The 14080-nt window shown below is 42.5% G+C and overlaps 1 protein-coding gene across 3 annotated transcripts in view; it reads left to right on the forward strand.

Moving 5' to 3' along the window:
- Positions 1 to 14080, forward strand: part of cntn4 (contactin 4) — a 153836-nt gene that overhangs the window by 101677 nt on the left and 38079 nt on the right. For all 3 annotated transcript variants that reach the window (XM_034585918.1, XM_034585917.1, XM_034585919.1), the window contains exons 8-11: positions 289 to 473; positions 5564 to 5703; positions 9978 to 10107; positions 11224 to 11374. In XM_034585918.1, coding sequence (XP_034441809.1) covers positions 289 to 473; positions 5564 to 5703; positions 9978 to 10107; positions 11224 to 11374 — 606 coding nt within the window. The remainder of the gene's footprint in view (positions 1 to 288; positions 474 to 5563; positions 5704 to 9977; positions 10108 to 11223; positions 11375 to 14080) is intronic.

Consider the following 14080-nt stretch of genomic DNA (forward strand, 5'->3'; position numbering starts at 1 on the left):
GGCATGTTTCACCATGAAAGATCGATACATGTCTGGTCTATGTACAGAAAAGTAACTTTTGTTTAACTTTTGTTTTATTTCACATCTTTGTCTGACAAAATGTAATCAATTAAAATAAAAATCCTGGGTGTATTTGAGTTTGTAGAACTTCTCGGTTACTGCACAAACTTGAATTTCATCTTTAGAAAATATAGAGATGACTGCATCTTCCTGCTAGTGACAGATTCTGTTTATTTTCCAAAATTGAAAGCTGTGACTTCAGAGTTGTACACTTCTCCGCTCTCACAGCCCAGTTCCCTCTATAAACTGGAGGAGAGTGGACGGCGTACCGTTCCCCAGGAAGGTGGACATGAGGAAAGCCAGCGGTGTCCTGGAGATCCCGTACTTCCAGCAGGAGGATGCGGGCACTTACGAGTGTGTGGCCGAGAACTCCAGAGGAATGAACACAGTGAAAGGAAAGCTCTCTTTCTACGGTAGGTGATCCTGTCGTGCATTAATATTTGACCAGCGTGCACCACATCTGTCAGAGCTGCTCAGACTGAGAGGCAGAAAAAACAGACACAACTGGTCCCATAAAGCCGTCAGTGGCGATCAGCGCGTGGCACACACGAGGCGGGAGGCTCGTTTTAACGGCACATCAAAATGATTAAAGGCTGTCAGCCATGATGCCTCTAATATTTTGATCCAGATTAAAGGAGTGATGCGGATGAGGCTGAGCCCTTGGATACGACCTTGTTGGTGAGCCATGTATTGGGTTCCACCAGATGGCATCATGATTGACATCCAACTTGAGTTGAGATCAAAGCTGTTAAATGTACTATACATAGAGCAGTGGCACATATGTCAGGGACATAATCTGCACGGCAGCATCTGGATGGGCAGGATGCGGGTTAGTAGATTGACACATTGTTGTTAATAGTGCCGTGGTTAGAGTCTCACCTACTGACTTCACATACTAGTAGTCACGATAACGACTGGCTGGGATGTGCAGTCATCATTTCACTCCAAAGTAAAACCTCCACAATCAGAAGAAGGACTGTGCTCTTACAAAATGACACAGTACACTTTTCTATAAGTTTTCTCTTCTGAACGAGTATTTTATGAACTATTTGTTTAGTTTACCTTTAAAATAGCATTTTACAGCTACATTTTTGACATTTTAAATGAATACTGATAAACTTGTTATATGGGTATTTAAGTTACAGACATTGACAGTATACGTCTGTAATAACGCAGGTCATCAGAATTTCAAAATACTTTCCAATACAGAGGTGTGATGTTTTATTTTATTTTATTTGCCATAAATAATTTTAACTTATTGCAAATTCTAAAATATTTTTTTCTCTTTAAGTTTAAGTCTAATGCAAGTTGGTTTGATCCTTAACACGTCCAAGAAGAGAAAAATCCTCAGAGATTTCTGTTAGAGCGTAAGAATGGGGCAGAATCAGTGGAGCTTAATGCGAATAATTTAACAAGATTGATGCTTTTTGTTATTGACAGTTAAGGCAGTACAAGTCTAAAACACGTATAGTAGATGTACTAAATTTGCATTAGTCATGTGGGAATTAATTGATAAATTAAAAGCTAAATGATGCCGATCATTAATGTTTAATTAAAATTTTAGCTGGATATTTTATTTTCTGTTCAGGTTTGCCAGGCTGTTGACTTGTGTTTGAACAATCGATGGATTTTCCTCCCACCTCTGCCAGTCTCCCTGTTCTTCTGTCGGATTTGCTCCCGTCTAGCCGTGCTGTGTCAGCTTTCACAAATAACTCATTTGGGGCATTAAACAATTTGTCATTCTTTACAATAGCCCTGGTAGCTCTTAGCTGAATTGACTTTAACAGCCCAGGAGCCCGCTGTGATCCACCAGTGCTTGAATTGTCCATTTGAGCTGCTGGTCCTCTCTCAGTTTTGATGTGTTTTGTCACTTTCTCTCTCTCTGTGTCTCTCCTGCTGTCTGCAGCCAAGTGATAATAATCAGTAATCTTAGTTTGAACTCCCTTTGAATTAAGCCTTTGAGACATTCGTCAGCAGTGTAAGCCAATGGGGGAATCGATAAGGGTATCTCTTGTACATGCAGGCGGGCGTCAGTGGAGAGAGAGCTGGGCTTTGTGTCAGACAGGAAGACATGAAGGTGTTAGTTCACGGTGGCAGTTTGCTTATTGTTGTATGTCTATGTTAATATACCTTGATGTAAGTCTTACATCAGTGTTTACAGTCGACTGTCTGTGTTTAAAGTTTCTTTTTGATTGATCTGGACATGAAGGAGCCTTGTTTCAAATTTAAAACATGTTTTTTTTTTTCATTTCAGATTTTAGATATACTAATTAATATAATTATAATATTAATAGATATAGATATCATAATACCTGAAAATGGGAATTCATTAACTGCACTGAGGGCTTAGAATCACATTTGTGGTTTTAGGCTTAAGTTGAAATAGATTAATTATATCTTGATTTAAAAAAAGATATTCTCAGGTCATGTAGCCTCCATCTCTCTCACTTATCATTAATCTCTGTATTCAAGGCAGTTTCCTTTTGCCTCCAATTTCTGACCACTGACAAACCCGTGTGTCTTCGACTTGAATCAATTCTAGCCAAAGAAGAGTTGTTAAATTTCCATCCCTGAGAAGCTTTGAAAAGAAACGGCCACTCGCCGGCTCGTTGATGTTGATATCACTCAGAGCGAGAGTAAAAGCGGAGCTGTGACAGGTCCGTTTCCCTGTTGTATTCCCATTTGTGTTTCTGCAGACTTACCGCTGCATTATCTCCCTGCGATTTCACTGATAAGGCAAATTCCCATCTTTCCTCTGCTTGAGCCACTTGACGTTTGGCCTGATTGTATGGGCGCCTGGCCCGGTGCAGGCAGAGATGGGCTGCCTGCTTTAATTTGGTAAGCGTTGACCGAGAGTCGATTCGTTCGCAGCAGGTGAGGGATGGACTGAGGGACCTTGACAGCGAGGAGAAAAAAATAAAACAGCCACAACAACAATGCAGTATTGAAAGGTGCTGTGGGAGGGGGCAGCTCAGCCAGGCTCTGATGGAGGACTGCGATAGCTTGAATGGATTTGATGCTAAATAACGCGTGATGCTCAAGTCCCCTCAAGCAATTTTCTCTCATCCATGCTAGTGGAGTCCATGTCTGTATATATATAGATGGACGAGGCTTCTCTAATATCCAGACATGAAGTCCAAATTTCCCTGATACAAATACTGCCATCTTGCACAAGTGGAGCCAGAGTCTGTGCAGTGACAATTGGCGGATGGAGCCGCTGAAGCGAGGTCCTGTCGATACATGAGCTCGACCAATCAGTCAGTGTCAGCTGTCAATCATGACATTTCACCCCATATTTTAGCATCAAATAACTCATTTAAAAAACTGAACATTACCAGAAAGAGGAACACTTCGACAAACATCAGTGAGATAAGAAATGACAGAACCCATTTTTTTGAAAAATGTATTTGACATGTTTGCAATGGCTTACATTGATTAAAAAGACAGGCTTGATTAGATGTATTCTGCACACAGCGCTGTCGCCACTGTGTCAGCTCATCATTTAGTTTCATTAACGAAGCACAGGATGCCACCTGTCCAGTCTCTACATCCTCCTCTTTATATCAGTCTCCTTTCTGCTTCTGAACACTCACATATGCACACACTCTCGCTCACACATCGGCTACACGCTGAAGTCACAATGCACAGTTTCTTAGTGTAGGGATACATTTGCAGAAACTGAAATTCTCACTGTGTCCTCGTGCCCTTACTCAAAAGCAGAATACTGTATAGCAGAAGCCAATTAGAGTTGGATTTGTACTTTTCCTGAAAGGCCTCCACAAAGGTCAGTCCTTGAGAGTGGCATTAGGTGAGCTCTGTGGAATGGAAAAGTGCGGTCAGCTATTACTCTTGTACTGCCACTGGCCTTGTGTGATATAGAATGATAGTAGCTTGACCTGCACATCATCCAGAGTGTACAGAGCATTACACAGAGAGAGCTTTACACATCCAGTTTTATGTTCCACTTCTTCTTTGGCTTCATCATTAACTAGCCTTGAGTTACTTGCGTGACACAGCAAGAATCAATTCTGCCCCTATGTAATTATACCATCATTTACTCAGATTGTATTGAGCGGAGGATTTAATGGCACCAGCAGCCAACTTAAGGTATATGAATGTGGTTTTCCTCCTTTTTGTTCGACTGACAATGCACCGGGAAACTATGAAAACAGCCAAAAACAATAAATGTGGTATTCAAAGCCCTGCTACTAAAACTAAATCATTTGACAGGTATTAAACACACTGACTAACACAGGAAAGCAACTTAATGTGTGAATGAATCGTGCTGTTTACTGTTTGCTTCTCTTTAGAGAGACCCGATAGTTCATGTTAAATTGAATTTCCCTCCATCAAGAGCATTGTCCTTCACTGCATTACCTCGGATTGGAGTGCAAATTCAATCTTTGAGAATGTTGTAAATAAAGCAACTTTTTTTACACTGCAAAACAAGCAGAGCAGATGGACCAGTGTCTGCAGTCCTCCTGTTAGGCTGCATGCACACCAGAAAGTCAGCAGGAGATTTCCAAAGGACTTTGGGGGGGCCCTGGCCCAACAGCTAACGAAACCGACCCCCTCCTTGATTCTTTAATTATCATACACACACATTCTGAACTTCTAGTCTTCAACCAAACCTCTAAAAGTTTGAATCTTTTAGCACAAAGTGTAATGTGCGTAGTGGCATGGGACCGTGTTAGGGAGTCTCAGACCATGGTTGAGACATTGCAGGCTTGGGGTTCTAACTAAATTATTGTTGCTGTGAACTAACATATGACTATTTTACACCAAAATAAGTGGGTAGACTTTTTTTTTTTTAAAACACTCTGTTTTTCTTCCCTGGTGATTCATGTTCCATGTCACAAACGTGCCAAAAACTGAGAATCTCTCTCACCTCACTGTCTTACCAGGGCCTCATCTTGCAGGGTACGAAGAAAAGCAATGCTGTTACACATCATTCCTAAAATATAAAAAAGGACTTAGCGCACAAACATTTACGTAAGTTCAAGACGCTTCATAATATCATGCAGAAAACATGTAGCGTGTAGACACTGGTGTAAAGTCCTTTGGTGATAACCATTCCCATTTCAGACAAAAGCCAGAAGTTAGTGGATTTTTTGGCCACTGGAAACGGGGTTTTAATCAGCGGTTTTTCGGGGCCCCCTCTCAGTTTAGGTCCCAAGGCAATTGCATATATGCCTACCTTGCTGCAATGCACCTTCCTGTCCTTCCAAAATCCTGCTCATAAGGCTGTAACTGCAGTTAGCAGAGAGAAATAAATACAATATAATGTAATAAATATTGTAGCCACTTTGTCTCTTTCATCTGGATTCTAAAGGCTGTACAGTCAAATACTTGTGAGTGAAAAGACTGAATAAGACTGAAACTGTAAAATCAAAGAGGGTTTTTAGTAGCAGTGTAAATTATACTGCTAATTTATCAAGTCCTTACAGCAGACTTGTTTTGTCTTTACTCTCTCATTCACTCGTACTTTGTTTTTTGTTTCCAGCCCCCCCTCATCTCATTGAAAAACCTGAAGATGTGCAGAAGCTCATTGATGACTCGCTGGTGTGGGAGTGTAAAGCCACAGGGAAGCCGAAGCCTTCTTACAGGTGGATGAAAAATGGAGAGAACCTGGATTCTGCTGAGGTGAGACCCGCCAAGCACTTGCATGTCTTTTGAACTGAAGACACAGTTCAGCTTCCAAGGTGAGACATGCGACAGCAGCTCTGGCACAGATGTTTCCTGCATACTATGCTGCTGCTGCCGCCTCTGAATGAAGAATGGGAGCTACCATGTACTGCATTTCCAGAGCTTTATTGTGCTGCTTGTTCAAGCTTTACTGACTAATTACCGCACATTATCCTCTCCTTCATTACAACACAGTGCCTCCTGCAGCGCAATACATTATAATGGTCAATTCTGCACGGCAACATTTATTTTAAAGGAATCCGGGTGTGTCTGCTGCGCTAAGAGACTGAACTGTAAACAGGTTGAGTATTTCATGCTAGACTGGAAAGCACAGTGATGTAAGAGCTACCCTAATCTTGTGTTAAATCTCTCCTCGCCGAGTGCCGTTATTAATCCTGTGCCACCAAGAAGGAAAAAGTGAGATTCGCGATGAAAACACTGTGTATCCTCCTTTTGTTTTAGCTCCCTGTGCCCCTCTGAATCTCCAACATGAGCTCTGCCACGAGTCTTTGATGGCTCCAAACATCCGACTTCTAACTTTAACTGAACCCGGCTCTGCTCTCGTCCCTCATTGTAATGGATTATTATTTTGGATGCTTTCGCCAGGTTGTTGCGGAAAAGATTGATTGGACACTCAGGCACAGCTTGCACCTGATAAATAAATAGGCTTTATGTTAATTTGCGTCATTATGCAAAATAGGCGACAGACACACCAGGGGTTATCGATCAGCACTTGAAATACATGTCGTCGGAATGAGCCCAGTCTGTTGTTATATTAGTGGAGGCAAGGATCTGCACAAAAAAAAAAAAAAAAGATTTGGCCTGTTGTCAAGGAAGAAATGTCAAGGTAAGACTCTTGAGTTTCTTGTGGACCAAACAAGACAACCCATCTGTAAACATTAAGTACTTGTTTTGATTATCAGACCTTCCTACTTCCCCTCATTTCATAATTAAATGAATAGGTTCAAATCAAAGTGCTAGTGCCTTAAAAATATCCGGCAAAATCACCTCACCCCACTCAGCCAACTGGATTCATTGTTGGATTTATCCTCACCATGACTGTGTTGGTGTTTTAGGTGCAACAGATTTCCCCCTTAAGATAGACATAATGAATGGATATATGCAGGGTGCTTGGGTGAATGGATTAATCAGTGAAGGTGTTGCATTGTCTCAAATGCCACCATTAACCACAGTGGCTTAATGAGTGGAAGAGGGAAAGGTCAGTGATGTAAGGAGCGGTGGGGAGAGGATGCACCATTTGTTTTTATTTATTACAGTGAATCAATTGAGACCTTTCTGAAATCGCAGTGGCGTGAAACGTATTCTTGCCGATAGTTTTCTAACTTTGAGCAACAGGAATGAAGTCTGTAGAAACAACAAAACGTAAGGTATGGGTCATATCTCTTGTTTGGACTAATTCAATATTAGACACAACAGTAGATTTATTTTAGCTTTGGATGTATACTGACGGTGGCTGAGATGTCTCATTTACGGAAAACACAAATGCCAAAGCCACAGCATGAATGCAAGAATCTCAACACAACCTCAAGAGCTAAACCACAGCCATTAAAGCCACAACACAGCTACAAAAGGCACACAACGGAAACGCAATCACACTGGAAGTGAGAGACAGTGTATGTTGACAATGAAACCCGGAAAAATCTGTCACCACTTATAGATGCTTTTCTATTTGGAGTGTTATGGTAGCAAGAATGCAAACAGTTTTACTTTTACCCTTTTGGGTCCTCCGAGCACCTGTACCGTAACACCTCAAATAGACAAGCATCTCATTTTTAAGCAGCGATTGGCTTGTCCAGGTTTTCACCTGACAAATGAAGCCTCTCATACTGTACATCCATGACTTGACTGCAGTAACTCTGCTTGCTTCATTGTCACTCACGTCCATTGTGGTTGTGTTTCCATTGTGTGGATTTTGCATTCTTCTTTTCAGTTTATGCTTGTGTGAGACGTCTCAGCCGCGGTCATAACGCAGAGTATGTGCATTAGTTAGTGTCATTGCCCAACTTTCAAAAATCAAATCAAGCCTCATAGGGCTTCACAATCTGTACAGGGTGAGACATCCTCTTTACTAGATTGAGGGCAAACGACCAAAAACTCCTTTTAACAGCACAAAAATGAATGATGACGGAACCTATAATCTGACTTTACCATCACTGGACGGACAGTGAGCATGATGCGGTGTGACTGTTTTCTGAGTCAGACCTCACAGAATAAAAGACTCACGAAGCTGCTTTTTGCTACGACGCTGTCAAAATAGCAATGGTTTATTGGAATGCTCTATGTCTCATGGCTGTTTTCATCTTCTCTCTGCTACTCTATTGACAATGGCTTCAGGATTAAGTGTCTGTGCAATTAAAGACAAACTCTAGCGTGAAACAGGATTTAGTCCATTTAAAGGCGAACGGGACCACCATACTAATGACTTACTCTAGTGTACTTGAACTGAGTTTATCCCCTGAGGGACTCTAACGTCAGAGCCATTCTTAAATTTAAGGAATGAATGATGTAATTTAAGTGACGTTTGCTATACTTTCTGATGAGGGGGGTTTAAATTTCCTGCCTTCCCCAATAATTCAAGCTCAAGTGCAGCAAACAGGCTCAGCTTCTGTTCTCTCTGTTGCAAAGCTGAGCCCATGTACTTTTTCATAGTCAGCGGTAATCAATCACATTTCTATCAATAGAGTTCTCAAATTTATTTCACAGTTCTGCCCCGGCGAGTTACAATTACTTGTTGTTTTTTCAGCCTGAGAGTTTGCTTTCATTGTTAATGAGATCAACGTTTGTGATTTAAAAAATCCAGTTGATGATATTTTCTGTTGCATCTTTGTATTTGAAGAGCAGAACTAATATGCTTATTTCCCTCCTTTTCTCTTTAAAGCCACAGTAGTGGATTGATGCTGCGTTATACTATGTTTCTTGTTTAAATTGTACAGCTGTTTGGCTCCGTCCTCACGAAGGCTTCCAGTAATTAGTATTTCTGAGGAGCGCCGCTGCAGACAGCAATCAAATGCAAGACGCTCACTTATTAGAAAACCGTAGAAGTCGTCTCCTTCATGCCATCCATTCTTCTACCTGCTTTTCTCAGTTTCATATCAAATGAATCAAACCAGTGTTGTTGGGGAATGACATTGCCAATCATTTCCATTCAGCATAAGGCGTGCAGATGGTCCCCCCAGGTCCCTGCATGAAAAACTGCTGATTTGAGTGGAATGTCATGCTTAATTAATAGCAGGCGTAAACAGGAGCGCTTCCCATGTGCAGACTGATATACGCCACCATTTGCCTCCCTTGCCAGCAGGGATATTCCTCCCCGCACATCCACGGCTTCCAAGCATTATGGAAATTCTGGCACAACCTGCTCAAACACAGGATTAGTTTGTGATCTTTCACTGAGGACAGTCTCTCTTTTCATGCGACTCTACCTTAATCCCCCTGTGACTGGAGTTCAGGCCGCTGAGACGCCCCCATGGAAATGGGCTCTAATGACATTACGGGCGAGCCTGAGGAAAACACAGGAGATGAAGGGCACGAGGTGGCAGAACCTGACACAGCTGCACAGAGATGTATAAAAACTGCTCAAGGATTTAATACCATGGTGACAGAGTTGAGTGAGAAGCCAAGTTCAGAGAGATAAACGTATAGTGCGGATTAAATGAGCAACTCATGCACTGATCCAACTGGGTTTTTTAGTTCATCAGGCCCAGCCGTCCTTAAATAGATCTTAATTTGATGGCTCAGTGACGAGCAAGATTTCCCACGCAGGCAGGCACACCAAAAAAAAAAGAAGATAGTCCAAACAGATGAAGAGGCGGTACAGCATGACCATGTACACAGCATTTAGTATGTATAGGGCATACCTATCAGAAAAGCAATTTTCACAATGCAGTACACCTCAGATCTTACGATATTCCTTCCCCCCTCCTTATCCCCTCCTCCTGCTGAAGGGGAAACAGGCCCTGTGGTGCAGTTAGAGATATAAATAGGGCATGGTTTTATTTCACTCTCATAAACATGCAGATTGATTAGGGTCATTTTCTGCTAGCCTGCCTCCATCCACCCAAGCCTTTCCCTCCATTAGTGATGAAAACCTAGATTTATTGCCACGTCTGTCACTTGCAGACCATAATTCACTTGCCCACTGGCCGGCTGTTTTTATGTAGATGAGCGCTGGGAATAAGGCGTATTAAGGCCATGTGTCCCTATGTCCACAGGAGCGCATACAGGTCGCCAATGGGGCATTGACAATCAGCCGCCTCACCCTGTCCGACACGGGGATGTACCAGTGTGTGGCTGGGAACAAGCACGGCGAGGTCTTCTCCAACACAGAGCTACGAGTTATAGGTAAGGCACCGGCTATAATGGTAAATGGTCTGGATTTATTTTTATTATCTTGTCATGATGACTACTCAAAGTGCTCCACTGGACAGTTTTGCCATTCACTCATTCACACACACACACACACATTCATACAGGCAGCACTTTCTCTATCACACAACAATCACACACTGCTTGCACAGCTGTCAGGGACAATTCAGTATCTTGCCCAAGGACACTTCGGCACACAGAATGGTGGACTGGGATCGAACCGTTCTACCTCCCGAGCCACAGCTGCCCTGGTGGGCGCCCGCTGTCCGTGCACGTGTCCGTGTGCACGCGTTTGTCCGTGTTTGTTTTCAAGTTTCCTCCGTCTTCCTCCTGTGCTCAGCGGTGGCAGGTGACCTCCGGCCCCTCTGTTATTGGCCACTAATTGAAAGGCATTAATTATAAGAGGAACGCGTCCGGCTGACAGTGATGTATGCCAGAGCTGCTCTGCTCACCAGCCTCGCCCATCTGCCCTGTCAAGCCTGTCACTCTCCACTCTGGGCTGGCAGCAGCTCTCACTGTTCAACCTCCAACACGTCTCGTCCTGATCGGTCTCACTGCGACTGAGGGGAACGGAGAACTCAGACTCCAGGGGGCGGGATTCAAAAAGAGAACGTCGGCTTACTGAATCACAAAGTCACACTTTTTTTGAAAAGGCCGTAGATCTGTCTCGAGTGGCTTCCAGTCAGTGAAAGTTATTACTTTGGAATAATCACTCGGTGAAACACTAAAGAAGAAAATATTACCGTCCCTGCTTTGAAAATGAATCAAAGAATCACATGAAGTCTAACTGAGAATAATAATAAGTTACACTGATCTCCACATCAACTCCTCTACATCAACTGCAGGTTTCACTACTTAGATTCCTCATTTCTCATTTTTCAAATTGCAAATAATGTAATCTGGTTTCTTTTAATTAACCATGGCGATAATGCACTGTACGGTATTTATGATCCTATTTTGAGTTTTGAACATTTGGAAAATGACATAAATTTGATATCAGATAAATGAACAGAGGTAAATTAGTAAATTTTTGAGGCTAGGAGATGTGAGGCTTTTACCAACGCTGGCTTTAATATGCTGCTCTTGTCTCAGCCGTTGCCCCAGATTTCTCTCACAATCAACTGAGGAGCCAGACGCTGGTGAAGGTAGGAGGAGATGTGCTCATCGAGTGCAGGCCGAAGATGTCTCCTTGGGGTGGGATCTCTTGGCGGAAGGGCAGCGAACCACTCCGAGACAATAACAGGTATCACCTTTTACACATTTTGTTCTGCTTTGTGCCACACTGTGAGGACTGCGGGACTTTTACCTGCATGTGCTCTGATTGCTTTGAGCCATGCACCGATCCCCGAAGGTCCCGTTCATATGTGTCAATACAGTAACGTCTCTATGCTGAGCAACACATGCTCTTTCCAGATGCAGCATCTTGTTCACGTTTGAATTGTAGACTGACAAATACATCTGAGTATCAGGGCCATGTTAAAGAAAAGGCTCAGATTTCGAGAGTGAAGTGGTTATATTTCAGGGGAACATACATTTAAGAGAATACAGTCATAATTTTGTGCCATGTGTCATTTTACAGGGAGAATATCAGAACATTATACTTTATATATTTAAAGTTTCACAAATAATATAATACTCAATACTTTGGCTCATCAACACCATATTATCACAAGTATCGGGACATTTTGAAGAAACAACCACACAGAATAGTTTCCTTGTAGGAGGACATGATTGGTATTTGTCGACTGCAGGTCTGGTTACGTCTGTGTGAGGTTTATAGTTTCAAAACTTGATTGGTTTCAAAATTAGATTGGTTCAAGATTTTAGATCCAGAAGGAGTGAAACCCAAAGACAATAGACCCGAAGCAGCCCAGTGGTATGATTTTTTTCTAATTCATCAAAATAAATGTTGCACAAGAAGCCATTGCTTTCAGTTGTCACACTATTTGTAGACTTTCAGAGTATCTTTCAGTATATTGAAATTGGACTGAGATGATCGGTTTTCTATCTACTATATTCTTAGTATAGCTCAACCACAGTGTATTAAGGTTCACCCGAAGGCCCCAGCCAGTGTAGTTTGACTTCTGTTCGTCCGTAGAGAGATTTTCATGATGCAGTCCTCAGATGTGGTGAGAGCACTCACAGAACAGCTGAGAGGAAAGGCAGCATGGAATCAAACTGAGTAATGGTTAATGGGATTTGCCACGTTTTCCCTCCTGCTGTTTAGTGGTGGCCAAAGAGACTCAGCAAATCCAAAGTGCTAATGAAGTAGGTTTCAAAGGCTCCAGAAATGAAATACTTCAACTTCTGACACAAGTTTTTCAGGAGCAATCGTATGGTCCTGCCACGTTTGACCCCTGAGATAAGAGATGTGCCACATGTGGGAACTTTTGTCAGTGATTGTGTGTGTGTCGGTGTGTGCGTGTGCAGACTGGCCCAGTGGCCTCGTGGCAGACAGGGGTCAGCCATCGGGTGTCACCACTCTAGCATGACTCGGCTCTAGCAGACCTGTGTGCACAGTGTCTTGCCAGGCTTTGCATATATACAAAGCAGTGTTGTTGCTTGTCAAACAAAGTGGCGGGGGAATTTGCATAGTGGTTTCGCTGCTGGTGCCCTTCACTTGCCCTGCGCCGCTCCCATCACACTTTTTCAACCTCACCGTGCCCAGATCATTTTGACCCTGTTGTTTTGAATTCACGGTTCAGATTGATTTCACATTTGTCTCGACGTCCTTCCCAAAGTGAGGAATGGAATGGCAGCGCTTACCGGTGTGGATGCTTTGTGGAACTTGTCCTGCGGTGTTCTCCCTCAATTATAAATCACATTATGACCAGCTGCTTTGACAATTAACGAATGATTCAGGAATCAAATATAACTGTTTTTGTTGCGGCTGTAACTTGAAGGTTTGATTTACTGCTGGTGAATAAAGAGTTTTTTGATTATGGTCAATTAGTAGATGGATTTCTTCAACACTGTCTTTATCTTGGTGGTTGTGAAAGTCTGTTTGATGTTCAGAAATATGTTAAAATGCTTCTATTTGATCTCAATAAATTATATTTGGCTCTGACCATCTGTGCTGCTTCTCCAAAACGAAGAAGAAAGAGAATCTTCTATTTTTCTTTGCCATGATGCTGGAATGTACTGCCAGTTACTAAGTGGAGTGACTGTTTACAGAGTTACAAAACACACAGCAGATCCTTTAAATGAGCTTATTACAGCTCCCCCCTTACTCTCTTTATTATTGTCTCCCTTTTCACTCTCATCTGTGACATCGGCACATACACCCCCGTGTTGCAGGCCACACAATACAAATGTTCAGCATCTGCTGTGGACATCATTAGAACAGTTGTCTTTATACGTCCGCCCTATAACAGCCATCCTGCCTGTAGTTCTATGAGAGTGAATCGTCTCATCTTGCTGAAACCATAAGACTTCGGAATGATGGAACAAATAACATCCTGGTCTCACACATCAACTGTGTGATCAGCAAAAGCAAAAGTTTCTTGCTTGTTAATTTTAATTGATTTTTTTTTGCATATATATATATATATATATATATGAAGTCAAGAAACAGCTAAAGCATTTGTATGCGTGTACGCGGTTTGGATGCATGCATGTCTGAGCATGTCTGTTTGGTTATGCACCTGTACGGAAAGGTGTAAATCTATAGGAGGTAGCTGTGAACCCCTTTTGTCGAAGATTAATTGCCTTAATTGCGTTAGCACTCCACCGTGGCTTCAGCAGGAAGGGAACTAGTGTCACCAGCTGTGTAATCCATCTTCATAGCAGCAGCCCCTCGTTTTCTTTTTTCCTGCAGGAGGCCAGTGGAGGGAGGGGATGTCTTATCTACCCCAGACAACCCTGCAGGGACGAGGTTTAGATGACATCAGCTGGAACAAAGCAGCTGAGAGCGCAGAGCAGAGCAGGTCTTGCTGATGAGTGTGTAAGT

The sequence above is a fragment of the Hippoglossus hippoglossus genome, chromosome 5, assembly GCF_009819705.1.
Source record: "Hippoglossus hippoglossus isolate fHipHip1 chromosome 5, fHipHip1.pri, whole genome shotgun sequence".
NCBI classification, from domain to species: Eukaryota; Metazoa; Chordata; class Actinopteri; order Pleuronectiformes; family Pleuronectidae; genus Hippoglossus; species Hippoglossus hippoglossus.